Source organism: Salmo salar, chromosome ssa02, assembly GCF_905237065.1.
Source record: "Salmo salar chromosome ssa02, Ssal_v3.1, whole genome shotgun sequence".
NCBI lineage: Eukaryota > Metazoa > Chordata > Actinopteri > Salmoniformes > Salmonidae > Salmo > Salmo salar.
Window position 1 is genome coordinate 76,715,011 of NC_059443.1, and position 26,214 is coordinate 76,741,224.

General features: G+C 42.7%; 1 protein-coding gene across 1 annotated transcript; it reads right to left on the reverse strand.

Annotated features, from left to right (window-relative positions):
- Positions 1-2,023: 2,023 nt before the first annotated feature.
- Positions 2,024-22,860, reverse strand: LOC106593408 (myosin heavy chain, fast skeletal muscle). Its single transcript, XM_045710222.1, has 40 exons — positions 22,819-22,860; positions 22,463-22,690; positions 21,366-21,512; positions 21,013-21,169; positions 20,652-20,679; positions 20,279-20,387; positions 20,033-20,125; positions 19,609-19,669; positions 19,311-19,409; positions 18,079-18,182; positions 17,545-17,683; positions 17,170-17,288; positions 16,868-17,017; positions 16,603-16,773; positions 14,766-15,069; positions 14,370-14,434; positions 14,187-14,274; positions 13,953-14,070; positions 13,666-13,789; positions 13,084-13,220; positions 12,359-12,614; positions 11,932-12,174; positions 11,428-11,604; positions 11,186-11,331; positions 10,916-11,006; positions 10,122-10,511; positions 9,874-10,000; positions 9,569-9,687; positions 7,128-7,324; positions 6,808-6,991; positions 6,506-6,671; positions 6,219-6,343; positions 5,724-6,032; positions 5,299-5,502; positions 5,020-5,145; positions 4,721-4,891; positions 3,208-3,312; positions 3,016-3,111; positions 2,473-2,604; positions 2,024-2,156 (listed from the first exon to the last, which is right to left on the reverse strand). The coding sequence occupies exons 2-40, from the start codon at positions 22,676-22,678 to the stop codon at positions 2,136-2,138; spliced, it is 5,814 nt and encodes a 1,937-aa protein (XP_045566178.1). The 5' UTR covers positions 22,679-22,690; positions 22,819-22,860; the 3' UTR covers positions 2,024-2,135.
- Positions 22,861-26,214: the final 3,354 nt, after the last annotated feature.

Sequence of the window (26,214 nt, forward strand, 5' to 3'; positions counted from 1 at the left end):
GTTCCTTTATACTGGATGTATAGACATATTAATGGTATCCATGAGTCATTTGACTCTGGGGAAGTAGACAAAGTGCTTCATTGTCAAAATTCTGAAGTATCCCTTTAAGTTGAGGTTTAGGGTAAGGGCAGGGGTCAGTCTCAGGGTTTAGGGCTGGAGTCAAGGTCAGGGTAATGGTAGGGGTCAAGGTCAGGTTTAGGGTAGGGAAGTCCCAAGGATCCCGGATAGCACTGACCTAAATAAGGCCCATGAGCAAGGTCATGTTCATTAGGGCATGCAACGAAACACATCTTGAATCATTTTGCAATGGAAAACAATAATTAGAAGGCAAGACCACTAGATTTCCACTAGAATGCTTACTTACAAGCCCTTAACCAACAATGCAGTTTTAAGAAAAATATGTGTCAAGAAAGTATTTAAAATAACAGATTTAAAAAACAGATAAAAATTCACCTTATTGAACAGCGGGGACTGTGAAGCAACAAATCATTACATTTTTTTACATTTTAGTCATTTAGCAGACGCTCTTATCCAGAGCGACTTACAAATTGGTGCATTCACCTATAATATCCAGTGGAACAACCACTTTACAATAGTGCATCTAAATCTTTTAAGGGGGGGTTAGAAGGATTACTTTATCCTATCCCAGGTATTCCTTGAAGAGGTGGGGTTTCAGGTGTCTCCGGAAGGTGGTGATTGACTCCGCTGTCCTGGCGTCGTGAGGGAGCTTGTTCCACCATTGGGGTGCCAGAGCAGCGAACAGTTTTGACTGGGCTGAGCGGGAACTGTGCTTCCTCAGAGGTAGGGAGGCGAGCAGGCCAGAGGTGGATGAACGGAGTGCCCTTGTTTGGGTGTAGGGCCTGATCAGAGCCTGAAGGTACGGAGGTGCCGTTCCCCTCACAGCTCCGTAGGCAAGCACCATGGTCTTGTAGCGGATGCGAGCTTCGACTGGAAGCCAGTGGAGAGAGCGGAGGAGCGGGGTGATGTGAGAGAACTTGGGAAGGTTGAACACCAGACGGGCTGCGGCGTTCTGGATGAGTAGTAGGGGTTTAATGGCACAGGCAGGGAGCCCAGCCAACAGCGAGTTGCAGTAATCCAGACGGGAGATGACAAGTGCCTGGATTAGGACCTGCGCCGCTTCCTGTGTGAGGCAGGGTCGTACTCTGCGAATGTTGTAGAGCATGAACCTACAGGATCGGGTCACCGCCTTGATGTTGGTGGAGAACGACAGGGTGTTGTCCAGGGTCACGCCAAGGCTCTTAGCACTCTGGGAGGAGGACACAAGGGAGTTGTCAACCGTGATGGCGAGATCATGGAACGGGCAGTCCTTCCCCGGGAGGAAGAGCAGCTCCGTCTTGCCGAGGTTCAGCTTGAGGTGGTGATCCGTCATCCACACTGATATGTCTGCCATATGTCTGTGTCACAGACACATGATAATAGATTTTGTGTTGTAGATATGTGGTAGTAGAGTAGTGGCCTGAAGGCACACAGTGTGTTGTGAAATCTGTTATGAATGTATTGTAATGTATTTCAAATTATATAACTGCCTTAATTTTGACGGATGCCAGGAAGAGTGGCTGCTGCCTGGGCAGGAAGTAATGGGGATCCATAATAAATACGTACAAAATAAATGGCTGGGGGTAAGGCTCAAAATTGACATGCATATTTAGCCAGTGTCAGATTTTTACACACTAGAGTCATTATTTCCAATGGCAATCTACCAGCATTACCTTGTATAAAGAAGCAGCTTAAATGCAGAGGCTGGCTGAACTACATTGAATTCAATAAATAAAGACTCAGCAAGAACAAACTTGCTGTCTTTGCCTCCATAGCTCAGTCTGAGAATTTGAGAGTGGTTAAATTTCTCCAGCCTCATTCCTCATCTGTTTACTCAAAAAACGGACTGCTTTGTCTGGGTGACTTTTGCTGTTGGAATCCCAGATTGCTCCATTATTTAAAGTACAATATTTTATGGTATTAAAAATCTGTTTGCTGAGTAATAAGTCTACAGTCACAAAGGAAGTGTATGTAGGCCTACATGTTTTTAATCAATGCTCAACATTTCACCATGAACATCATATTTTATGCAACACAGGAAAATGGTAAGACTTTGATCTTCAATACTTTGGTCTTGTTTATTCAGCAACTTCTTTTCCCTGTAAGAAGAAAGATAGAATATAATGGATCAGTAATAACAATGAACATGATAAATATATGGATAGACTTGGATAGAATATAATGGATCAAGTCTTTAATGCTCAGTGCTCAGCTTGGATTTTAGATGTTGAAGTACTAACTGAATAACTCTTATTAGATTGTTTAGCCCTTCCTGAAATGTTCTTCTTAGAGATCTTCAATACAGTTGAGTGTAAAAGGTCTGCATTTACCTCACAGTAAGACTAAATCATAGGTGGTGCTGATGTGGTCATATCTGAACATGAGTCAGGTATAGGTTTAGCAGCAGTTCTGTACCTTTCCAGAGTCACGGGTCTTGGCTCTGAGCTTGTTGACCTGAGTCTCAGCGATGTCAGCACGCTCCTCAGCTTCCTCCAGCTCATGCTGAACCTTCCTGAACTTAGACATGTGCTGGTTTGCGGCTTCCTCCTGGGTGAGGAAAAGAGAGGGAGAACAGAACATCAGCATTTAAAGTTTGAAGCTTCAGGTAGTAAATTAAAATATTATTTTCCACAAAACACATTGTCAGATTTAGGATAGCAATGTATATAGGGAGATAGAAGATACTGCAGAGAAAGTGAGTGTCAGAACTGGGGATCAAACCGCTGCTTCCAGCACTACCACTAGACCAGCAAATTCATATTCAACCCCCTCTCCTTTAAGTTAGTAACACATAGGAATAGGAGGCACTCAGAAATGTGTGTAATTTCTTCAGCAATTACCTGTAATATCAATTCAGTCATTGTTTACTGGTGTGCTGTAGCAACACTTCAGCTAAACTGTATGGACATTACGTTTTGTAGAGAAAAACTACGTTTTCGATTGCCCTCTGTGACTCACCGCTTCCTCAGAATGCCTCTTGTAGGCCTTCACCTTCATCTGCAGCTTATCTACCAGGTCCTGAAGTCTGTTAACGTTCTTCTTATCCTCCTCAGTCTGTGAGAGAAGAGCAAAGAATCAATGTCACAATAGTTGTATACACAAACCTGTCTGTGTTAGAGTCAAGTGTGTGAAGGATGCACTTTCTCTTACCTGGTAAGTGAGCTCCTTGACTCTGCGCTCATACTTGCGGACTCCCTTGACCGCGTCTACACCTCTTCTCTGCTCGGCCTCCACCTCAGTCTCGAGCTCACGCACCTTTGTGGAAGAAATAAACGTAGGAGTTTGTTGGAGGTCGTGAAATCAGACGTAACAAATATTTGTACTGGGAAGAAGACTATACCTCTTCTACCCAGTCAAGGGGGCACAATTGTTATCTGTTCCTAGGTACTCTTTTAAAATGTTAATTGAAGGGGGCTGTAAAAATAACAACAACTTTTCAATATCTGGGTCAGTGTTTCTCAAAGTGGAATTTACCTTTCAATTTGTTTATGTATATTTCTAGCAAGAACAGATTAAACAGCCAGGGATCTTTGGAAAACGTTTAGAGGGTGCAATACTGTACAATGTAATATTATTCATCCACAATTTATGTTATTAACTCTTCGATAAACGACGGGTCTGGGATGCTCACATCTCAATTCTTCATGTATTAGTAATATGACTGTCGATGTTGTCATGCGTTTAGTGGTGTATGGTGCAGTACCAGTATGGCGACTAGAGGCCGCCACTCGCATGTTTTAATGTTGGGACATTTCTTCTATTATGGGAGCCTCGAGCTTTGGCAGTTGAGAGTAATTTGCTTAGCGAGCCAACAGCAAGACAGAAGCACCGACATACATTTTTATATATTTATTTTGAAGGTAAGCGAGTGTAACATCACTATATTCAAGAAGGTAATGTTTCTGGAGCATGTACATATGTTTGTCGAGATGTTATGTTGTATTTTCAGGTTTTATGAACTTATTAAAGTCCGCTAGCCTAAAAGCTAATTCAGCCATTAGCCTGCTAGCTGGTAGCCCCGCATAGCAACGCTAGCTTCCCTAGCAACGGCCGGTGAACGAGACGTAACTATAGAGAGATAAATTATTACTATGACATTAATTCGATGAATGTATATTATATTGTGTGTTGATATTTATTGTGAATTATTATTATTATTATTATTATGAATGAAATGGCATATTAGAAGAAGTCTGCTGAGACAATGAAGCAACTAGATGAATGCATTTAAATTTATTTAAAGGTCTTGGATCAACTCCACTAAATAAGTGTACAATTATTAGAATTTGTTTTGATCATAAATTCACTGTAATTTAAGCTTTAAAACTTCAATATTTTCTCTCTGATGCAAAGAGTTAAAAATGTTATTTCCCAGGGCCTGAGACTTGATTAGTCCAGTCATGCACTGCAGAAGTCATAGGAAATCTGCGTGGATGCTATTTTTATCGCACTTTAAAATAGGAGTTGTGTTCTGATATTAAGAGGTGCGTCCCTGATGAATTCGCTATCACAAAAGGGGTAATAAGTTTGGGAACCCCTGATCTAGGTGGGTTATTGCGAGAACAAGTCATTAAACAATGCTCCTGTGAATTTGTATATGATCAAATACATTTCCAGCAGTCAGTCTTTCAATCCACCCTAATCCACCCTGCTGGTAACTCACCCTGGACTCCAGTTTCTGGAGCTGTTTCTTGCCTCCCTTCATGGCCAGATTCTCAGCCTCATCCAGGCGGTGCTGCAGGTCCTTGACTGTGACCTCCAGGTTCTTCTTCATCCTCTCCAGGTGAGAGCTGGTGTCCTGCTCCTTCTTCAGCTCCTCAGCCATCATGGCCGCCTGGAATAATGGTTTGTTTAATTTATGCACCAATCATAACGTCCCTCTCAGATCTTTGTTGTTCTTAACTAGCCCTGCTACCATTGGCACTTGGGGACAAATCAAGATGATGTATTTCAAGGACTCACGTCAGTGATTGCCTTCTTGGCCTTCTCCTCTGCATTCCTGGCCTCCTGGACGATGTCGTCCACCTCTCCCTGCACCTGCACCAGGTCAGTCTCCAGCTTCTTCTTGGTGTTCAGAAGGCTGGTGTTCTGAAGGAGGAAACAAGACGATTTGTTGGACTCTGAAGAGAACTTGTAAGTCACAAGACTGAAATTATGAAAATCTAAGGCACTGTGAAATTCCAGGTGTGTTTAAAATGTATGCTTGGTTGAGTTTCATTTGAAATGGCTTTTGACCCATACTTGGGAGTGCAGCAGTCCAACACGCTCGCTGGCGTCTACCAGCTCAGTCTCAGCCACTTTGCGGCCTCTCTCTGTCTGCTCTAGAGCAACTCTCAGCTCCTCGATTTCAGCCACCATCAGACCGTTTCTGCGCTCCACCATGGCTGCCTGCTCCTTCATGTCTTCTGCGACACGGACGGCGTCATCAAGGTGCAATTGGGCATCCTGTGGTTCACAAGGACATACGTTCATTAGGACATGTGGAAATAGGGGTAATAGGATGGGTGATATAAACGTTCATTGGGAAGAATTTCCCCAGTATCCCTAACTTTCTACAGTGCATTGTCCACTCTATTCAATTCCTCTGTTCTTTTCTTTTCTACAGATTCACAAACAAATCCCTCTCCATGTTCAGGTTTTTGAGCCTGATGTCCCAGTCCCAATACCTTGAGCTGTCCCTGGACATTCCTCAGCTGTTTCTGGGCCTCAGCGGCCTGCCTGTTGGAGTGGCTCAGCTGGATCTCCATCTCGTTCAGGTCTCCCTCCATCTTCTTCTTCACCCTCAGGGCATCATTCCTGCTCCTGACCTCAGAGTCCAGGGTGCTCTGCATGGAGTCAACCATCCTCTGGCTGTTCCTCTTGATCTGCTCCATCTCCTCGTCCTTCTCAGCGATCTTCCTGTCCACCTCACCCTTGATCTGGTTCAGCTCCAGCTGCACACGCATAATCTTGGATTCCTCGTGCTCCAGTGTGCCCTGGACAAACAGAAGCAGTCATGCCAATTGTGTTAAATACATTTGTATGCATATAACAAAGGACGTAAATGTATGTGTATATATATATATATGACTACAATAAACATCATTACAGGGATCATTAGACTGTAGCTGGCGTTGGCTAGTTTAACTCTGCTTTTCCCATCAAACAGCTGTAGTTTGTACCTCAGCCTCCTCCAGAGCTGTCTGGATCTCAGACTTCTCTGTCTCCACGGTCTTCTTGGCCTTCTCCAGCTCATGGATGCTCTTGCCAGTCTCTCCAATCTGCTCAGTCAGGTCAGAGATCTCCTCTGCACACACAAACACAAGAGCAGTTTAGACTTGGGACATTTTTAGTGGATATTGCCAATCCGCTGAAGTTGACATTGAATCATAATATCAGTGAATTTATTAACAGCAATTAATATTGCTAATGAAACATGAGCCAAATAAAATTGCCGTCAAATGCTCACGTTGCAGGTTCTTGTTCTCTCTCTTCAGAGTCTCCAGATGATCCAGAGCCTCCTCGTAGGAGTTCTTCATTTTGAAGAGTTCAGTGCTCATAGAGCGAGCCTCCTTCTGAGCTCCTTCCAGCTCAGCCTGGCCCTCCTCATACTTCTGCTTCCACTCTGCCAGAACCTAGGGGAATCCATGGGATTTTCATCAGAAGTCATTGATGAAGAGTTTTGAATTAGAAATATGCTACAATTATACTACATTTGATCATCTTTCAGACAGTAAATATCAGACTAAGGTGAGGTTTATTCATTTTCACCTTGTCAAAGTTCCTCTGCTTCTTGTCGAGGTTGGCGGCCAATGCGTTGGCTCTCTCAACATCAATCATGAGGTCCTCCACCTCTCCCTGCAGCCTCTGCTTGGTCTTCTCCAGGGAGGCGCACTTGGAGTTGGTCGCCTCAATGGTCTCCTCGGCCTCCTGCAGACGCTGGGCCAGCTTCTTCCTGTTGCACAACAGAGGGTGGTTTTGTGAAGTGAGAGATATGTTACAATACATATTGATGTAACATTTTCTCAGAGCCCCCTACCACTCTCACCATCCACACAATATCTGAGTTTTTTCTGTTGCGTGCGACTCACTTGGCCTCCTCCAGCTCCTCTGTGCGCTGGATGGCATCAGTTTCATACTTAGTCCTCCACTGAGCCACCTCACTGTTGGCCTTGGACATGCCACGTTGCAGCTCTGCCTTGGCCTCCTGCTCCTCCTCAAACTGCTCCCTCAGGAGGTCACAGTCATGGCGGGCAGACTGAACACCGTGGGCCAGTGCATTTTTAGCCTGTGAGAAAGAAGACAAGGAGAGATGAGTGAGAGTCAAACAAATTATGTGGACTTGTTTACGTGAAGCTATGTGGTTTGTTGCTATCGTTATTTTGCTACCTGCCAAAATTACGGTTTTACTTTTTAATTACCATTTTGTTTAATTACCATTTGACTTTTTACATTCAACTTTTTCACCCCTGACGCTTTATCTGGACATGGTTCTACACGACCTCCACCAGCCAAAGCTAAGTAGTAACATTAACATTATGCCTTCTAATTGCAGTCGCTGTACTCATAATATACAGGAGAACGATCGCCTTATGGTGAGGTGCTGCAAGTGCTGCAAGCCCAGCTTCAGACGCAATCGTTAGGCAAGGGTAATTTAAGTGTAGGAAAGGATGAAACAGCGTCTGTGCCACCAATAAGTACAGATAGTAATATAAATCCCCTCGCACAGTCACCGCAGCCGGACAACTTTCTCATGGCTTCTGGAAGGAAATGCTGTAGGAATGCTCAACCGGTGTCACTCATTCAGCCGACAGAAACTTTAAACCGTTTTTCCCCATTAAAATAAGCAACGAGTCGGAGTCGGAGGCCAAGCCTTCTCTGGTCTCTCCTCCACCCGTTACGGGGTCTGAGCCTCGAAGCCTCCCACCATTAGCTCTGACAAATTGAAAACCCTAGTCATTGGCGACTCCATTACCCGCAGTATTAGAGTTAAAAAGAATCATCCAGCAATCATACACTGTTTACCAGGGGGCAGGGCTACCGACGTAAAAGCTAATCTGAAGATGGTGCTGGCTAAGGCTAAAACTGGCGAGTGTAGAGAGTATAGAGATAATGTTATCCACGTCGGCACCAACGATGTTAGGATGAAACAGTCAGAGATCACCAAGCGCAACATAGCTTCAGCGTGTAAATTAGCTAGAAAGATGTGTCGGCATCGAGTAATTGTCTCTGGCCCTCTCCCAGTTATGGGGAGTGATGAGTCTCACAACTCAATCGCTGGTTGAAAACTTTTTTCTGCCCCTCCCAAAAGATAGAATTTGTAGATAATTGGCCCTCTTTCTGGGACTCAACCACAAACAGGACCAAGCCTGGGCTGCTGAGGAGTGATGGATTCCATCCTAGCTGGAGGGGTGCTTTCATCTTATCTATGAACATAGACAGGGCTCTAGCTCCACAATGAGATAGGGTGCAGGCCAGGCAGCAGGCTGTTAGCCAGCCTGTCAGCTTAGTAGAGTCTGCCTCTAGCACAGTCAGTGTAGTCAGCTCAGCTATCCCCATTGAGACCGTGTCTGTGCCTTGATCTAGGTTGGGCAAAACTAAACATGGCGGTGTTCGCTCTAGCAATCTCACTGGAATGAAGACCTCCATTCCTGTCATTATTGAAAGAGATTGTGATATCTCACATCTCAAAATAGGGCTACTTAATGTTAGATCCCTCACTTCCATAGTCAATGAACTAATCACTGATCATAATCTTGATGTCATTGGCCTGACTGAAACATGGCTTAAGCCTGATGAATTTACTGTGTTAAATGAGGCTTCTCCTCCTGCTTACACTAGTCTCTGAGGGTGGAAAGACAGTAGGAGTCTCTGATGATGGAGAGACAGTAGGAGTCTCTGAGGGTGGAGAGACAGTAGGAGTCTCTGAGGGTGGAGAGACAGTAGGAGTCTCTGAGGGTTTAGAGACAGTAGGAGTCTCTGAGGGTGGAGAGACAGTAGAAGTCTCTGAGGGTGGAGAGACAGTAGGAGTCTCTGAGGGTGGAGAGACAGTAGGAGTCTCTGAGGGTGGAGAGACAGTAGGAGTCTCTGAGGGTGGAGAGACAGTAGGAGTCTCTGAGGGTTTAGAGACAGTAGGAGTCTCTGAGGGTGGAGAGACAGTAGAAGTCTCTGAGGGTGGAGAGACAGTAGGAGTCTCTGAGGGTGGAGAGACAGTAGGAGTCTCTGAGGGTGGAGAGACAGTAGGAGTCTCTGAGGGTGGAGAGACAGTAGGAGTCTCTGAGGGTGGAGAGACAGTAGGAGTCTCTGAGGGTGGAGAGACAGTAGGAGTCTCTGAGGGTGGAGAGACAGTAGGAGTCTCTGAGGGTGGAGAGACAGTAGGAGTCTCTGAGGGTTTAGAGACAGTAGGAGTCTCTGAGGGTGGAGAGACAGTAGGAGTCTCTGAGGGTGGAGAGACAGTAGGAGTCTCTGAGGGTGGTGTAGTCACCGTCTACGTAAAGATATAGCTCTAAACTCTCCATTTTGGGTCCCTTACCTTGACCTCCTCCTCAATCGCCCTCTTCAGCTCCTCCACCTGCTGGGTGAAGGCCTGTTTTCCTCTGGTCAGTTGAGACACGAGAGCTTCCTTCTCCTCCAGCTGGCGACCAAACTCACCTGCAGGACAGAGGAGCATCTTGTTAATAGGGTCACTGTTTTCTAAGATTGAAAATGTATTTTGAGGTATCGTAGGGCAATATTAGTTTCTACTGTACTATTCACCACCTATGTGGATACAGCCCACAACATGTATTGTTGTCTACTAAAGGTAAGCATTGGCTTGTTGTTCATTGTTGATGGTACCATTTTCTGTCAGGAGTCTGGCCCTCTGTCCGCTGATGTCGTTGACCTGGCGAACATTCTCATCATTCTTAGTCTTGAGCTCACTCAGCTGGTCCTCAAGAGTACGGCACATCTTCTCCAGATTGCCCTGTTAGTGAAACATGTATCATCATTACTTTATATTTGTGACTCCTGTCAACTTCAGTTCACTTGAATGGTAATGTAGTTGACCATCCTCAACACTGCTTGATCAAAACATTACTACTCACCTTAGCCTTAGCGACAGCCTCCATGTTGCTAGAGAGGTCATCAATCTCCATCTTGTATTCGCTCTTCTCCTTCTCCAGCTTCTGCTTGACGCGCTGCAGGTTGTCGATCTGCTCCCCGAGCTCAGCCACACTATCGGCCTGCTTCTTGCGCAGAGCGGCAGCTGTGGCCTCATGCTGCAGGGTGGACTCTTCAAGATCACGACGCAGCTTCTGGAACTCAGCCTCACGCTTCTTGTTCATCTCAATCTGAGCAGCAGTGGCGCCTCCGGCCTCCTCCAGCCTCTCGCTGATCTCCTCAAGTTCCCTGGAGAGATCGGCCCTCTGCTTCTCAACCTTAGCCCTGGCAGCACGCTCAGCCTCAATTTCCTCCTCCAGCTCCTCAATACGGGCCTAGAACAGGGGTAGGAGCAGGGGGGATGAACACTACAATACAGTTGAAACAATTGAACCTCACAAAGTAATAATAGTATATTTTTCATAAATGTGTTTAATACAAAGCCAGTTACACTAATATATTCAGTAGACAGTGTCCCATGCAGGAGCCAAACCCTCAAAGGTAAGAAGTTAGACAGAGGACTCTAGATGGATATAAGCCATTTTAACATGGATATTGTCATTGAGGGCTGAGTGGGGATAGTAAGAAGCACCAACAAGAAACACCATCTTCCAACCTACTGAGCCATCAGAAGCCACCTGGAAAACTGTCTGCTGCCAGAAAAAGTGTGCTTCTTTTTTTAAAGGAAATTATTCAAGTCTGTCCTTTTCTGTACTGGAGCTTATATCCTGTACTACACCTGGAGTTCCTTGATCTTCTTCTGCAGCTGAGCTCCCAGAGACTGCTCATCCTCAATCTTGCTGAGGAGCTGGGTGGTCTCAAACTCCTTCCTAAGAAACACAAACACGTTGACTGCAGAGTTGGTTTTGCTTTGATAGTGAAATGGCAGAGGATCATACCATTCACTTTGCTTTTAAGAATCACATGCACATGCTAATTCATAATTACAAGAATTAGTCAAGAACAACCATTATAGCAGGTAATACTGTAGTCATTTGTTTGTGTTTACTTCTTGATTTTCTCATCAGCTTGCTGCTTGTCATTCTCCAGGTCCATTATGGACTCCTGGGCCAGTTTCAGATCTCCCTCCAGCTTTCTCTTGGATCTCTCAAGGTCCATACGGAGCTTCTTCTCTTGCTCCAGGGAACCCTCAAGCTATAAGATAAAAACACATACATTATTAAAATCTAAACAACTGAAGATAATATCATCTTACATGCTATCATGGCCAAAATGTCCAACTCCACTCACGTCGTCCACTTGCTGTTCCAGCTTGGTCTTGGCCTTGGTCAGAGTGTTGACTTTGTCCTCCTCTGCCTGCAGGTCATCCAGTGTCTGCTGGTGGGCCTCTTGGAGGGCTTTCTTCTCCTTGGTCAGCTTGGCAACACTCTCATCCATAGACGCCATCTCCTCTGTCAGGTTTTTAACCTGAAAACGGCAACATCAAAATTAGTCTTTGGTCACTTAAAGGGGAGATTTAGTTTGTTATATATTGCATTCATTTCATTTAGATTCGCACTGCATCAACAATTACTGTACTATATATTCAACACTAGATGTCAGTGTTCATCATGCCAGTGTGCTGAATGGAAGTCATAAATCAGGGGGAGCAGATCATGCAATGAATGTTGGGAGTACCCCACAACTGAAATTCTACTATTGTACAAGTGAATTCCATTTCTGTTAAGCTATCTTTTGATTTGATTATTGATTTGATTATTGTTTGGTTAGACTGTCTATGGTAAGACACAAGACCTTGTTTTCAGTGGCGTGCTTCTCCTTCTCCACTTTGGCCAGGGTGAGCTCCAGGTCATCAATGTCCTTCTTCAGCTCAGAGCACTCATCCTCCAGCTTCCTCTTCTTGGCAGTCAACTCAGCATTGATCTCCTCCTCATCCTCCAGCCTCTCGGTCGTCTCTTTGAGTTTGGCCTCCTGCTGGATCTTGCTCTTGATGAGCCCCTCGCACCTTTCCTCAGCATCATTCAGACTCTCTCCTTCCTGGTTTCAGAACGGGGGAAAAAAATCAGAAGCCTCACTTTGTATATTGAAGGTCAGAGTAAACCAATCGAAATTCATGAGATATATAAAGTATATAACATTAGTAATAAATAGGTGTGTACATATGTACGTTTATTCATGTGAATGTAAATTTGACAGTAATGAAGGTTGTTTTTTCACCCACAGATGCGACTTGGAGCGCCAGGTCGTTCTTTTCCTGCGTCAGGGCCACCAACTTCTCCTCCATTTGCTTCTTTGTGGCCAGAGCCTTGGCCAGGTCTGTCGTCATCTTCTCATAGTTCTCCTTCATGTTGGCCAGCTCCTTCTCAGTCTCAGCGCTCTGCAGCAGGGGCTTGATCTTGAAGTACAACTTCATCCATGGCCAGGTTTTCACATTCATGAATGAGCGGATGTTGTACTGGATGGCGTAAACTGATTCTCTGGTCGACAGAAAGGATAGAATGGCATGGTGAGTGACATGCTTAAAGCTACAGACTGTGATTAGATGAACAACAAAATGGGCCCCCCACCACTGTTTGTTTACAGCTGAGGAATGGGGCTAGGGAAATGTAACCCCTCTTAAATTCATAGACGGCTCTCTAGATGCAAGTACTGACAGGTCGTGCATGCTCATGAGGCATTTTATATACTTCAAGAATAAATGGGGAAATACCACACATTTAAATGACAATTGAACAGCCAAATCCCAAAATCCAACTATAAAGCTAGAATCCTTTAGTTGCTACATCTATTTCTGGACTAAATGAATTAACCCAAAAGCTTTAGTAGACCATTATAAGATGTACTTTCTCTTTCTGAACAACTCACAGCATATACAGTATGTAATCATAATGCATTAGAAACAGCTGGTTGACAGAAAGCTTTGCCAAGATGTCTACTATTCCTCACCTCCTCTCCATCATCTTGCTAAACTCTCTCCTCATGAGGAATCCACGGCTGAGAGCCTGGACCATGCCGACCAGAGTGGCCAGCTTCTCATCTCTCATCTCCTCCAGGACACCCAGCAGACCGGCTTTGAAGAACACCTGAGACACAGTTTAACATGGTAAATGGAACCACAGATTGCGACGGACAGAAAGGGTTGCATCAAAAGAGGGGAACAACACCACTAGATTGATTTAAACAACATTAACTTTGCAATGGTTAGAAACAAACCATGGGATATGTTGTTTCTAAGTTGTTAGTTATTGTACAGTTGTAGATTAATAATGTACAGATACAGATACCTGGAGCCATACCACTCTAACACTATGCACATGGTAATGAGTTTAGTTTCTCTTCTATACTTGTGATGAATGACTTTGGAAAAAAAAAACAGTCCAATGTTTTTCCGCCTTTTCCATGAGTTAAATGAAGAACAAAGAACAAAAGGATGGATAGATCACCTGGAGAGATTTTATATGGTACGGGTTTAAATTATCATTGAAGTTGTGTTTTGTTGTCAGCTTTTGCTGGGGGTATTTAACTGACCTTGGTGTGTCCAAACTTGTAATCTTCGTGATTCACATCAATGGACCCAAGCAGCTTCTCAGAAGCCTTCTTGTTGTCCATGAACTGGCCCTCAGGGATGACGCTGGCATTCAGTACTTTGTACCTGAATGAGGAGACATTTTTAACATGTGAAGTTGTAATATCTTAATTATATTTCGTAAAAAGTAAGCCTATTCTGATGCTGGGAATACCCTTGGAACAGATATTTTCTGTGGTGTGTGTGCATTTGTATGTGCGTGTGTGTGTGCGTGCTTGCGTGTGTGTACCTCTGTTTGAAATCAGCATAGATGATTCTGCTTGGGAAGCCCTTTCTGCAGATCCTGATACCCTCCAGTACACCATTACACCTGAGCTGGTGGATAACCAGGAAGTTCTCCATCAGACCTGGTAAAACAAACCAAGTCTCTTTTAATACTAATAAACAGGTTAAAGATTGGGATTGTTAAGGTTACTGATACTGTAATGATAAGATTACATTTTTAACTGAATATTTCTTGTACCTGGAGTCTTTGACTCGTTGGGGATCAGGCAGCGCACAAAGTGAGGATGAGTGCTCCTCAAGTTGGTCATCAGCTTATGTAAGTTCTCCTGTAAGAGGGTTACAAACCATTTTCTCAGACATCCTGTAGTTTATGATAATTGCACCTTTTAAAGGACTGAATATACACATTTCAAAAGCTCACCCTGAACTGTGAGGACACTGTCTGCATGGAACCACCCTTCTTCTTGCCTCCTTTCTTGGCTTTATCTGTTAAAATGGGGAAAAGTAAAAGATATCTAGAAAAGTACATTTCCTAGAGTGGGTGGAATAAATAGAATAATAATAATAAGAGTATGTAAGAAATCTAGAGTGGTCTTGTCTTCAGCAAGCACACTAATTAAACTTCACACTTAGCTAGAGGCAAGTGAGATTGTTTAAAATAACACCTATTGTATGATTAAATTAACCAAGTATATTAGGAAATCAACCCAGTGATAAACCCTGAGAAATTCTGATACATTGAAAGACTTTAAAGAACATTTGTGTCTGAGTTATCACTAGTATTTAGTTAAATATTGTGACGTGATGCTAGTCTTACCCTCAGGAGGGGGAGGAGGATACAGGGCAGCCAAAATTTTGACTGAGGACTTCTGGTACAGCTGGCAAACTGAGTCGTTCAGGGGATCCTTGTTCTTCTCCAGCCAGCCAGTGATGTTGTAGTCCACAGTACCGGCGTAATGCACCAGGGAGAAGTGGGCCTCTGCCTTGCCTTTGGCAGGCTTGGGCTTCTCAAACGCATTTGTTTTGCCAAGATGCTGGGCATACAGCTTGTCCTTGAAGGTAGTGTCTGAAGACTTGGGGAACATGCACTCCTCTTCAAGGATGGAGAAGATGCCCAATGGCTTTACGAAAAGAGATGTATGTCAAATTAGTGATATTTCCATTTAGGATGACATTTATTCCGTTAGTAAACATGCCATTATAGGGTTATATACCTTTAGGGACACATAATAGGAAACATATTGAGTTCTCAACAGTCAGTGGCATATATTAATGGGTGCCAAGGGAAGCGAGGTTTCCCCAAAAAATTGACATATAATATAATGTATGTTTCGTCTCGCTTAGCAAGAGGCTGAATGTGTCTCACCAGGTAAAGCAAAACTGCGCTCCTCTGTCTCTGTATGTGTAGCCCTTCTATCTGATGCTGTCTGGTCAAAAAGAGTATGATATTGTAGCATTGAATGCAAGAGAAGCCAGAGAGCATTTGGCCTCCCTTTATATATATATTTTTTATACAAAAACAGCAAATCAGAGTTGAGCTAAACTGAGTGAGCTAATCTGTGAATGGTCCTGGTGCACCAAAAAATTTGTCAAGGAAAGACAGTTTGGATTTGGCTTCACACCAAATCAAGCCAAACGTCATTGACAGAAAGAAAAACTTCAATTGTTGCATCTCATTGTGTTGTTGTCCTCTGGAGGATAGGCATCTAGCTAAAATGGGCCCTTTCCTAAGTTGGCCGTGGATGGAGATAGGGACTTGTATTCATAGTTTTACTTAATTCCCCGTACTGGACAATGATTCTAACACCAATTCTGACCCAACCATAAATTAATACATTGTGCTTTTGGTCTGAGAGGATGGAAGTTCAATGTGTAGCTAGATGTAGTAGGTTAATGTTTACTAGCTAATTGTTGCCCAGGAAAGGAAGTTAGAATAGCGAGCAAGCATTTTATTCAAGTAGCCTAGGACAAAAAAAATGTATAGCGTTTTCTGCAACATGAAAGAGAGGAGGATGGCGTTTCCATGTATTTTCTACTTTCTCACACAAACACAGAAATTATTACCATGGACAGCCACATGATATTTAGCTTACGTTGATTGGACTAAAATCGTTTTTGGAATCTTTTAGTTGTCACTGTATAAGACTAAGCATAGGTGATTTGTTGAAATTGAAATGGTGCTGGAATATTGGAGGGAGGCAGCTCCTGTTTTCTTTGCGACTTGCGGTAACTCTCTGTGGTTCTAAATCAATAGATGTTTAGTGGTCCGAAAATGGCAGAGAAATGTACTTGACTGACCATGCTGTAGGTCATGTAACTGTTTGTTACATTCATTATGCTTTGTCGACTCCATGGGACAGATGTTGCTCTCCGGTTTTGTGATGAAACAAATATGTGGATGAATTTATTCTGCCACTGTGTCTTCTTATTGCCTTAGGCCTATATATCACGGTGTCAAAGCATATAAACTAACAGGTTATAGAGCAAACAATGCAATTATAACAACACATTGGTTGTTATGGATTTTTTGGACTCGATTGGCTTCCCCAGTGATTTTAATACTGTATACGTTGTACCACTGTGATAATATATCACACAGCGCTCCATATGAGCTTTGCTGTTATGGTCCATTAAAATCCCCACAGACAGCTTACCTTCTCAATAAGCTCAATGCAGGCAGCCAAGTCCATGCCGAAGTCAATGAAGGCCCAGACGATTCCCTCCTTCTTGTACTCCTCTTGCTCCAGGACGAACATGGTGTGGTTGAAAAACTGTTGCAGTTTCTCATTGGTGAAGTTGATGCACAGCTGCTCCATGCTGTTGTACTGTTGATGGAGTTTTAAAAGGGATCATTTCATCATACAAGACCGTAATCAATCTGAATCACAACTAATTGTCTTGTTCTGGTCTCATACTCACATCAAAGATCTCAAACCCGGCAATGTCAAGCACACCGATATAGAACTGCCTTGGATTCTTGGTGTCCAACATCTCATTGATACGGATGACCATCCACAAGAACATCCTCTCATAGATGGACTTGGCCAGAGCACTGACTGAGTTATTAACCTGTAATGATAATCCCTCAAATTAATATGTGAGATATTGACCATGTCTAGTGATAAGGTGATACAAGCTTTGGAAAATCAAAAGTAATGCACTCGTACCCAAAATAATTCCAGTGCTCAGAAAATGGTAGATTCTGTGTTTGGCCGCCTTACCTGAGGCACAGTCTGTCCCTTGGTCACATACTCGTTGCCGACCTTCACTCTGGGGTAGCACAGAGCCTTCAACATCTCAGCTGAGTTCAGGCCCAGCAGGTAGGCGATTTTATCAGCCACTGGAGAGAGAACCAACAACAACAGACTCAGGGACACAAGATCACTTGTTTCTGATTTCACACTAACAAAATAGTTTGGTTAACTTCTTTGTGGGCTAGGTTTTGATTCACCCACATTTTGGAGGTTGGAATTTGTTCTCCAAAAATGATCTCCTGCCTGACTTTCATGTGGCACTGTCTGTCTTAGGTGTTCTATTTCTATGTTGGGGAATGGGACTAATGTTCTACATATTATATATCTATGAGTGGAACTCACCCTCTGTGCCGTCTGGCTCGGCCTGCTCCTCACGCTGCTTCTGCTTGAATTTCAAGTTTCCATGGTGCAGTACAGCTCCTGTCAGCTTGTAGATGCCAACCTTCTCATCATTAGAGAAACCCAGGATTGTAATGGCATCCTGGCATTAAAGAGGAAGTACAACAGTGATGAACTGAACTGTAGTTTGGTCAGTTACACTACAGTTCTCTGCTGCTCACTGCAGAACAAATGGGATGGATAGATTTGACTGGCTTCTCTATTCCACATGATAACGTTTGGGCAACACATTAGTAGATGGCAGCACAAAATTAGTTTTACACAGTTCCACAGGGCACTTAGTGGTGCTCTCTTGTGGAAGGCACAGAGATTTCCTTGAGGCACATGCCTAACTAACACAAGGCATTTAGAATCAAACAAAAACATACATGAAAATTCCCAGCTGCCACCAAGTTGGAATTTCACAGTACATTCAGTGTGTATGGTGGTCCTACCTATTCTATATCTATAGTTTGGTTAACCCTTTGTTTGACTCACATCTGTGGCATCCAGCTCTTCATTGTCATTGATGCTGGCCACAGTGATCTGACCCTGGCTGCACATGGGGAAGTCGTAGGGGTTGGTGGTGATGAGTGCCATTTCTGTGGACAACAGAGAACAGCTTGTCAGTTAAATGTCTTAGAATTCTGCTGTCCTACCTTTACAGTATCTCTCCCTCCTTTACTCAGTAGATGGACTCAAGGATACATGTAGTATATAATAAATAGGGGCCACAGTGTCTCCTGACCCCTCCTGTCTCAGCCCCAGTATTTATGCTGCAGTAGTTTATGTGTCGGGGGGCTAGGGTCAGTCTGTCACATCTGGAGTATTTCTCTTGTCTTTTCCGGTGTCCTGTGTGAATTTAAATATGCTCTCTCTAATTCTCTCTTTTTCTTTCTTGCTTTATCTCTCTCGGAGGACCTGAGCCCTAGGACCATGCCTCAGGACTACCTGGCTTGATGACTCCTTGCTGTCCCCAGTTCACCTGGCCGTGCTGCTGCTCCAGTTCCAACAGTTCTGCCTGCAGCTATGGAACCCTGACCTGTTCACCGGACGTGCTACCTGTCCCAGACCTGTTGTCCCAGACCTGCTGGAACCCTGACCTATTCACCGGATATGCTACCTGTCCCAGACCTGCTGTTTTCAACTCTCTAGAGACAGAACTAGCGGTAGAGATACTCTCAAAGATCGGCTATGAAAAAGCCAACTGACACTTACTCTTGTGTTACTGACTTGTTGCACCCTCGACAACTACTATGATTATTATTATTTGACAATGCTGGTCATTTATGAACATTTGAACATCTAGCCCATGTGCTGTTATAATCTCCACCCGGCACAGCCAGAAGAGGACTGGCCACCCCTCATAGCCTGGTTCCTCTCTAGGTTTCTTCCTAGGTTTTGGCCTTTCTAGGGAGTTTTTCCTAGCCACCGTGCTTTTACACCTGCATTGCTTGCTGTTTGGGGTTTTAGGCTGGGTTTCTGTACAGCACTTTGTGATATCAGCTGATGTAAGAAGGGCTATATAAATAAATTTGATTTGAAATAGCATCAAAAGAGGAGACTGAGACTTGTGGACTATTTCCCAGAGACCTTCCAAATGTCTAGATGCCTTGTTACCTTGGATGTAATCATTGTAATAGTATTATTAGTGTGTACTATGAATATTTTTAACAAGTTTCACAGATGGGGGTGGGAAAGAGTTCCTCTGAACCTCTACTTTGTCGTACCAACTAGCTCAGGTTTGTGGCCTGTCATCATCTGGAAGAAGATGTGGTAGCCTCTCTCATCGGGCAGTTGGAAGGACACTCTGGACTTCTCCAGCAGGTCTGAGGGTGAGTGAGAGAGAGAGAGAGAGAGAGAGAGAGAGAGAGAGAGCGTGAACGACACAAAGAGAGAGAGAGAGGAAAAAGGAGAGAGATCGAGAGAACAAGAGCGAGAACATGAGATACATTTAAATTGAATGATCTCCCCCAAAATTCTGTGTGCATTTAGGAAAGCATTGAGAAACAATCAAAACTAACTCACAGGTTTCAATATCAGCTTTAGCCAGTTTACCACCTTGGAAGTGAATCCTGATGAATTTACCCTATATCAGAGCATGGGGGTTAGAAATAGGCCAACAAATCTAACATTTTACTTTGATAGACCCCTTTAAATGTTACAGTTTGTTGGACAGATGTTGGATCTATTGATACAGATATAGGAGCTTGATGTAGGATCCAGTTTGCTACAGCAGGAAAATAATCCTGCAGCAACAGGAAATGTGAATTATGATGAAATTTTAAAGATGAAAATTACAATTTTAGAACTTCGAATACACTACAAGTTCGAATTTTCAGCAACAAATCAGTGATCAAAATAAAATTGTAAATCTGTATAACGAAAGGGGACTACTGAATAACATTTTTCCAATATAAGGTCATTTCCACAGTATGCCCTTCATACTTACAAAGCGAGACGAGTTGTCGTTCCTCACTGTCTTGGCATTACCGTAAGACTCCAGCAGAGGGTTAGCTGCAATGATCTGATCCTCAAGAGACCCCTGATTGAGACAAACACAAGTTACTCAAAAACTGGTAACATTGTCAAGTTAGTTTTTCTCAATTGCTTGAAAGAGGATTCACCACTGGAAAACAAGTTTACACAGCCAACCAAACTGAAATGTGTTAAAAAGACAAACATAAGAACAACCTACCTGCATTTTGCCAGGTTCTGCTTCCTTCTTGGCACCAGACACTGCAATGGTGGCAAAGTACTGGATGACACGCTTGGTGTTGACAGTCTTTCCTGCACCGGATTCTCCACTGGTTTATATGACAGAGAAAGAGGGGTTTTAGTTACATGTCCGAGTGTCAAATTGGCTTTCACTAAGAAATAGCATAGAAAAATACACTGTTAACCTGTGTTCTGACATAAGTCTTTAACAAATACTACTTCTCATCGACTCGTTATTACACATAGCCTAATGCTCTAATCCATTCATATTGTCATGTATATCATCACACCAATTGACCCAACTTATTACAATAGAAACACTTTCTCAAGTGACATTTTAGTAAACAACTTACGTAATCAGGACGGACTGGTTCTCCTTATCTGGAACCAGAAAACACATTGCCTATCATACTCAAAACACATGGGGACATTATTTAATTCATAGCATCATCATCAATTTGAATTTGGAACATTTTCCATTCAAGGGTAGTGAAATCAGATATTCCCAGCAAACTGTTATTACCTAGACTAGAAAACAGGAGATACCTTTCTGATGCATAATTGAATTTCCATTGATGCATCCATCCATCTATCTATCTATGAGCACTTAATGGACATCTATCCAACCAACCAACCATCCATCCCTCCGTCCATCCATCCAACCATCCATTCCTCCATCCAACCATCCATTCCTCCATCCATGACAGCTCGTACCAATCATCATGAACTGAAAGGCGTTGTCAGAGACGGAGAAGATATGGGGTGGAGCCTCCATCCTCTTCTTCCCTCTGTAGGCGTTGACAACCTCTGCGTCGTACACTGGGAGCCACTTGTAGGGGTTCACCGTGGCACAGAAGAGCCCAGAGTAGGTCTGGATGAAAGCATAATTACATTTGTGGATTAGTAAAGTCAGATGTTCTTTTACCTGGATTTATGTAAGGATGTGGGTGTACTTTGGTATACTGATGTGGGTCGACTGTATTGATTTGTTTTGGTTTCTACCATTCATTTATGTGTGTATTTATTTTGTTCATGTATGTGAGTGTTTGTATGTGCAGGTTTCTTACATAGATCATCCATGCTGCATAACGCTCTTTGAGGTTATACAACACAGAGGCTTCATTCAGGTATGTCATCATGGCCATGTCCTCAATCTTGTCGTACTTAGGGGGGTTCATCTCGAAGATGTCTGCATCTTTGAACTCTTTTCCTTCCTGAAACAGTCAGGAATATAGATTACACACAGATAACGGCCCAGTACATCACTGGGGCCAAGCTTCCTGCCATCCAGGACCTATATAATAGGTGGTGTCAGAGGAAAGCCCAAACAATTGACTCCAATCTCCCAAGTCATTGACTGTTTTCTCTACTACCGCACGGCAAGTGGGACCGGAGTGCCAAGTCAAGGACCAAAAGGCTCCTTAACCGTTTCTACCCCCAAGCCATAAGACTACTGAACAATTCATCAAATGGCCACCGGACTATTTAAATTGCACCCCCCCCCCCTCCCCATTTGTTTTGTACACTGCTGCTACTCGCTGTTTATTATCTATGCAAAGTCACTTCACCCCTACCTACATGTACAAATTACCTTGACTAACCTGTACTCCCACACATTGACTCGTTACCAGTACCCCCTGTATATAGCCTTGTTATTGTTATTTTATTGTGTTACTTTTTATTATTTGTTTTACTTTAGTTTAGTTGGGAAATATTTTCTTATCTCTTCTTGAACTGCGCTGTTGGTTAAGGGCTTGTAAGTAAGCATTTCACGCTAAGGTCAACACTTGTTGTATTCGGCGCATGTGACAAATAAAGTTAGATTTGATTTGATCAAAGTGGACATGACTGAATGCTTTTTGCTCATTAATATTACAGTTCAATCCAACATTTAATCCAACTACTTAGTTATCACCCACTGACACATACATGGTGATTCTTGACTTGTCAATATCAAAAGTTCCATGGCAATTTTAAATAGCAGCTTTAAACATGATGTGTTTGAAGGTTATATTCTGCTTACAAAAACAAATACATGTTCAATCTATCTGTTGTTACTGATTACATATTGTCTATTGAAATGTTTTTCATCATTTTGATGATTTTTCATGAAACAGAGTAATTACACGAACTTGAACTTGAATACTTTTCAGATCAGGCTTACCTCCTTAGTGCCGTCAGGTTTCGTGACTGTTACAGTACACTTCCCGTCGGCCCTGGCAGTGACCAGACCCTTAAGGTACAGCTCTGCCTTGTCTGTCACATAGCAGGAGTTCTTTGAATCAAAGGGTGCGGTTTGTGCCTCAATCCTTTCCCTCTCAGGCTTACGGAGGTATATGGCAGCCTTGCCGTAGATTTGCATCTCAGCGTCCGTACTCATGGTGACGGATAACTAGGAAAGAGATGAAACAAGAAACATGATTGACTCTGTGGTGCTTCCTCCCCAGTCAACAGAGTTAGGTGAGTGGTATCTCTCAGAATATTCTCACTTTTTATGTGAAGTCTCAAACCATGTCTCACCTTCTTTTTCCCCTCCTACAGATGAATGTGTACTTCTTGGAGGACCCTGTGAAACATGAGAGTGTTGTGAAAACGCAAAAGTCAAAAGCCTTATAATTTTAACCCCAGAATGTCTAAAAAAAACATTTAAGTAAATAATTAAAACCATGTCAATTTAAACTACAGGTCCAACTGCTAACTTTCATTTTCCTAATAGCATCTCACTTTTCTACTGAAATAAATACTCCTGAAAACCCAGTTGCATTCTAGACTACTCCCTTAATTTACAAACAGGTGCTGGAGCACCACTTTAGACCATAAAAGGAAGTTACAGATTTGAAGTAATGCACGTTTAAAGAAAACCAATGGCACTTGATTGCATATTGTCAAATCTTACAAGAGACATGCAGCACTCAATTTAAACAGTGCAGTTAGCTACTGCCTCAGTTGCTGAGTAAAGATGAGACAAATATACAAATCTAAGGAGGTGGAGAGGTCTTACCACAGAGGAAGAAGGTATCTGACTTATGGATGCTGGGGCCTCAGCCTCCTTATATCTGGTTGGAAGTGCCAACCAGGCAAAAGTTAATTATGGACCACTCTGGGAAAGGAAATGAATTGGATGAGAGACCTCTGTGTATCTGTCTCACTAGCACCTCCCACTTCCAGGAGCACCACACTCCCATGACATTATTTTTTAATGTCATATTTGTCTCTGAATTGAATTTAGCTGAATTTATGTAAATGAGAGATGTCATTACTACTAATTATGACAATATCAAAAGTTTGATTCACCCCAATGTTACTTATACTGAACCTCATATACTGTAATGGAGTGAGTCCATGTTGCCCCACTACAACTAAAATAGTTTTCATTAAACCTAATTTGGCCTTATTTAGTTCCATTTTAGTGGCATTAAGCCTCATCAACAACTTTATATATATGTTCACCTGTTATTAATACTATTTAGCTTGTAAATACATCTGAAGTGTCTCCTCACCTCATGCTTGTGACGGAGTTGGCCGTTACCTCGTGCTTCACTTCATTTGATTTATCACCCTGGTGGAACCATATTAAATTCATATTTAAAATCGAGAACAGAAACATTTAGGCTTTCAATAACAGCTTATAAAACCGTTAAATCTAATGTGTTATTTATCTACAGTATGATCTATTAAAAAGATTCTCGAGACGCTTTTATTTGTCTCACATTTCAGTTGGCTAAAACAGTCCAGTAGGATTCTTATGACTTACATAACATCATACCAGTATTTCAATCATCTTATCCACTCATATTGCTGACAGCGATATAGCTGCCTCAAACTTTTATTACACTCTGAAGTTAACCGCTTAGCAGCTGAGCTGACTTCAGTAAAACTGTTATAAAATGAGTAGGGAATAGTTACAATAAAGTAACAGATTCCTTTACATTTATGTTGCATTTTCACCACCTGAATACACCCTGTGTGTTTGGGGTGCTGTGTCCACCCAGCACATTAGTAGGGAGACCGGGGTTGGTTGTCACTTTTTACTCTGGTGTGTATTTCTCATCACCAGTATATCTGTCACGGATCCCTCCGGAACTGTCATTATGCAGACCTGGTTCCTATTCCCAGTGATTAGTAATTGTATAAGTATGCCTTGGGTTTACCAGTGTCCTGTCGATTATTGTCACAATGTCCGTTGGTTCGTGTGAGTACCTGTGCTATGTTGTGTTGGCTTTCGTGCCATTGTTATTGTGCAGATGATTACGGTTTTCGTCCCGTGTGGAATCATTGTGTGCGTGTGTGTTACGGGTTTCGTCCCGGTGTATTTATTCAATGTAAATCTCTTTTGTTAGGGTCTCAACCCTGTGTTTTGTATACGTGTTTGTTTGGTCTTCGTCCCCGTGCCTTAAACATGGCACGCTGTCATTTGGGAAATTAAAACCCCTATTACGCATTCCTGCGCCTGTCTCCCGATCCTTCATACCAACGTGACAACATTTTATGAGGAAACCAATGTCTTGGGTTGAAATGGGGACCCTTTTTATCCTCATATCTTATTCCAACATGGAGTTATGAGTCATCAAACACACTCTGTCCACTTGTGACAACCAGCCCCATCGCAGGGGCAGTATTATTCCACAATACTGATGATGTCACACAGTATGGGGTTATTCTTGTGGTAAGAGAAAGTGATGCAATAGAGCAAACAGAATCTTAGCAATAGCCATGTCTTTCTTTGATTGAACAATATTCCTAACAAAATGCAGAATTTTATGCTTTAAGTAAAGCATATGACATTTTGATCTTGGCATTTAATGTATACTGGCAGTATACTCTATACATTACTGTATACCCCCCATGGCTTGACCTAGGAAGTCAGAAAATAGGTGTGAAATATAGCTCTCCCTTTCTTCTTTTCAACAAGCACAATTCATGGATTCTCTCATAGTTCGAACATTTACAAAAAAGCATACATTTTACATTTAGATTTACGTAATTTAGCAGACGCTCACATCAATGTTTTGTCATGCTCACATGAATTGCCCAGGGCCTCGTTTCCCAGTTGCGATGTAACTTAAGCATTACAATTATCGCACTAGATGCAGCGTTATATTGAAAGCCAATTTTTTAAGAGTGTTTCCCAAACAAGCACGTAGAGAAAGCGTTTGCTAAGTGCATCGTTAGACCATTTGTCGATTCTGATAGGATGGAAAGAATTATTCCACAATACTGATGACAGATCAGCTCCTAGAGAGATATTATCACCTATGGCTGCAAATAGGCAATTGAGGTGGCTTATTATGCTTACCCAATAATAATGCACTAAATCACAGATTGGGAACATAATTTGCACACATGGTGTTGCACATCATGAAACACAGAGGCAAAAATTACAGATAGTAGCCTGGTCGCAAAATAGACTTCAGTTGATTGAACATTACATTTATTTCAATATGACTGAATAGCCTATCATTTTATCCTTCACTTGTTTATAACAATTTAAAGTTCCTTGGCAACTTTGTATTTGTAGTCAACTTTGTTCTGAAGTTATCTGCAGTCACAGTCAGACAGATAACCCAAACTTCTTGATTCTATGTTTAGCGGAGATCTGTGAATAACAATGCACTTTGGCTGCTCTACGAGTGGTCACTCGTAGATGTGCAAAGCTTCTTAAGAGACATGTTACTAACAAAGGCTCTGGGAAACACCTTGACTATTAAGGAGACATTGTAAGAAGGTTCTAAAGATTATCTTAATGCTACGAAAGCTCAGAGAATTCACACATTTGAACCTTAAAAATATTACACAGCGCCATTTAGATTGGGAATAATTAGCACTCTGACAACCAACCCGTGAGACAACCAACCCCATTCTCCCCTACAAGAAGCCCCAAAGGGGGGGAGCTACTGGACACACTAGATGAGCAGG

Excerpts from the sequence above, each read along its gene's own strand:
- LOC106593408 (XM_045710222.1), bottom strand. The coding sequence starts at position 22,678 with ATGAGTACGGACGCTGAGATGCAAATCTACGGCAAGGCTGCCATATAC. Across the intron at positions 20,126-20,278 it reads CAGAACCTGGCAAAATGCAG|GGGTCTCTTGAGGATCAGAT; the intron begins GTAGGTTGTTCT and ends TGTCTCAATCAG. Across the intron at positions 3,112-3,207 it reads TCAAGGAGCTCACTTACCAG|ACTGAGGAGGATAAGAAGAA; the intron begins GTAAGAGAAAGT and ends CTTCTCTCACAG.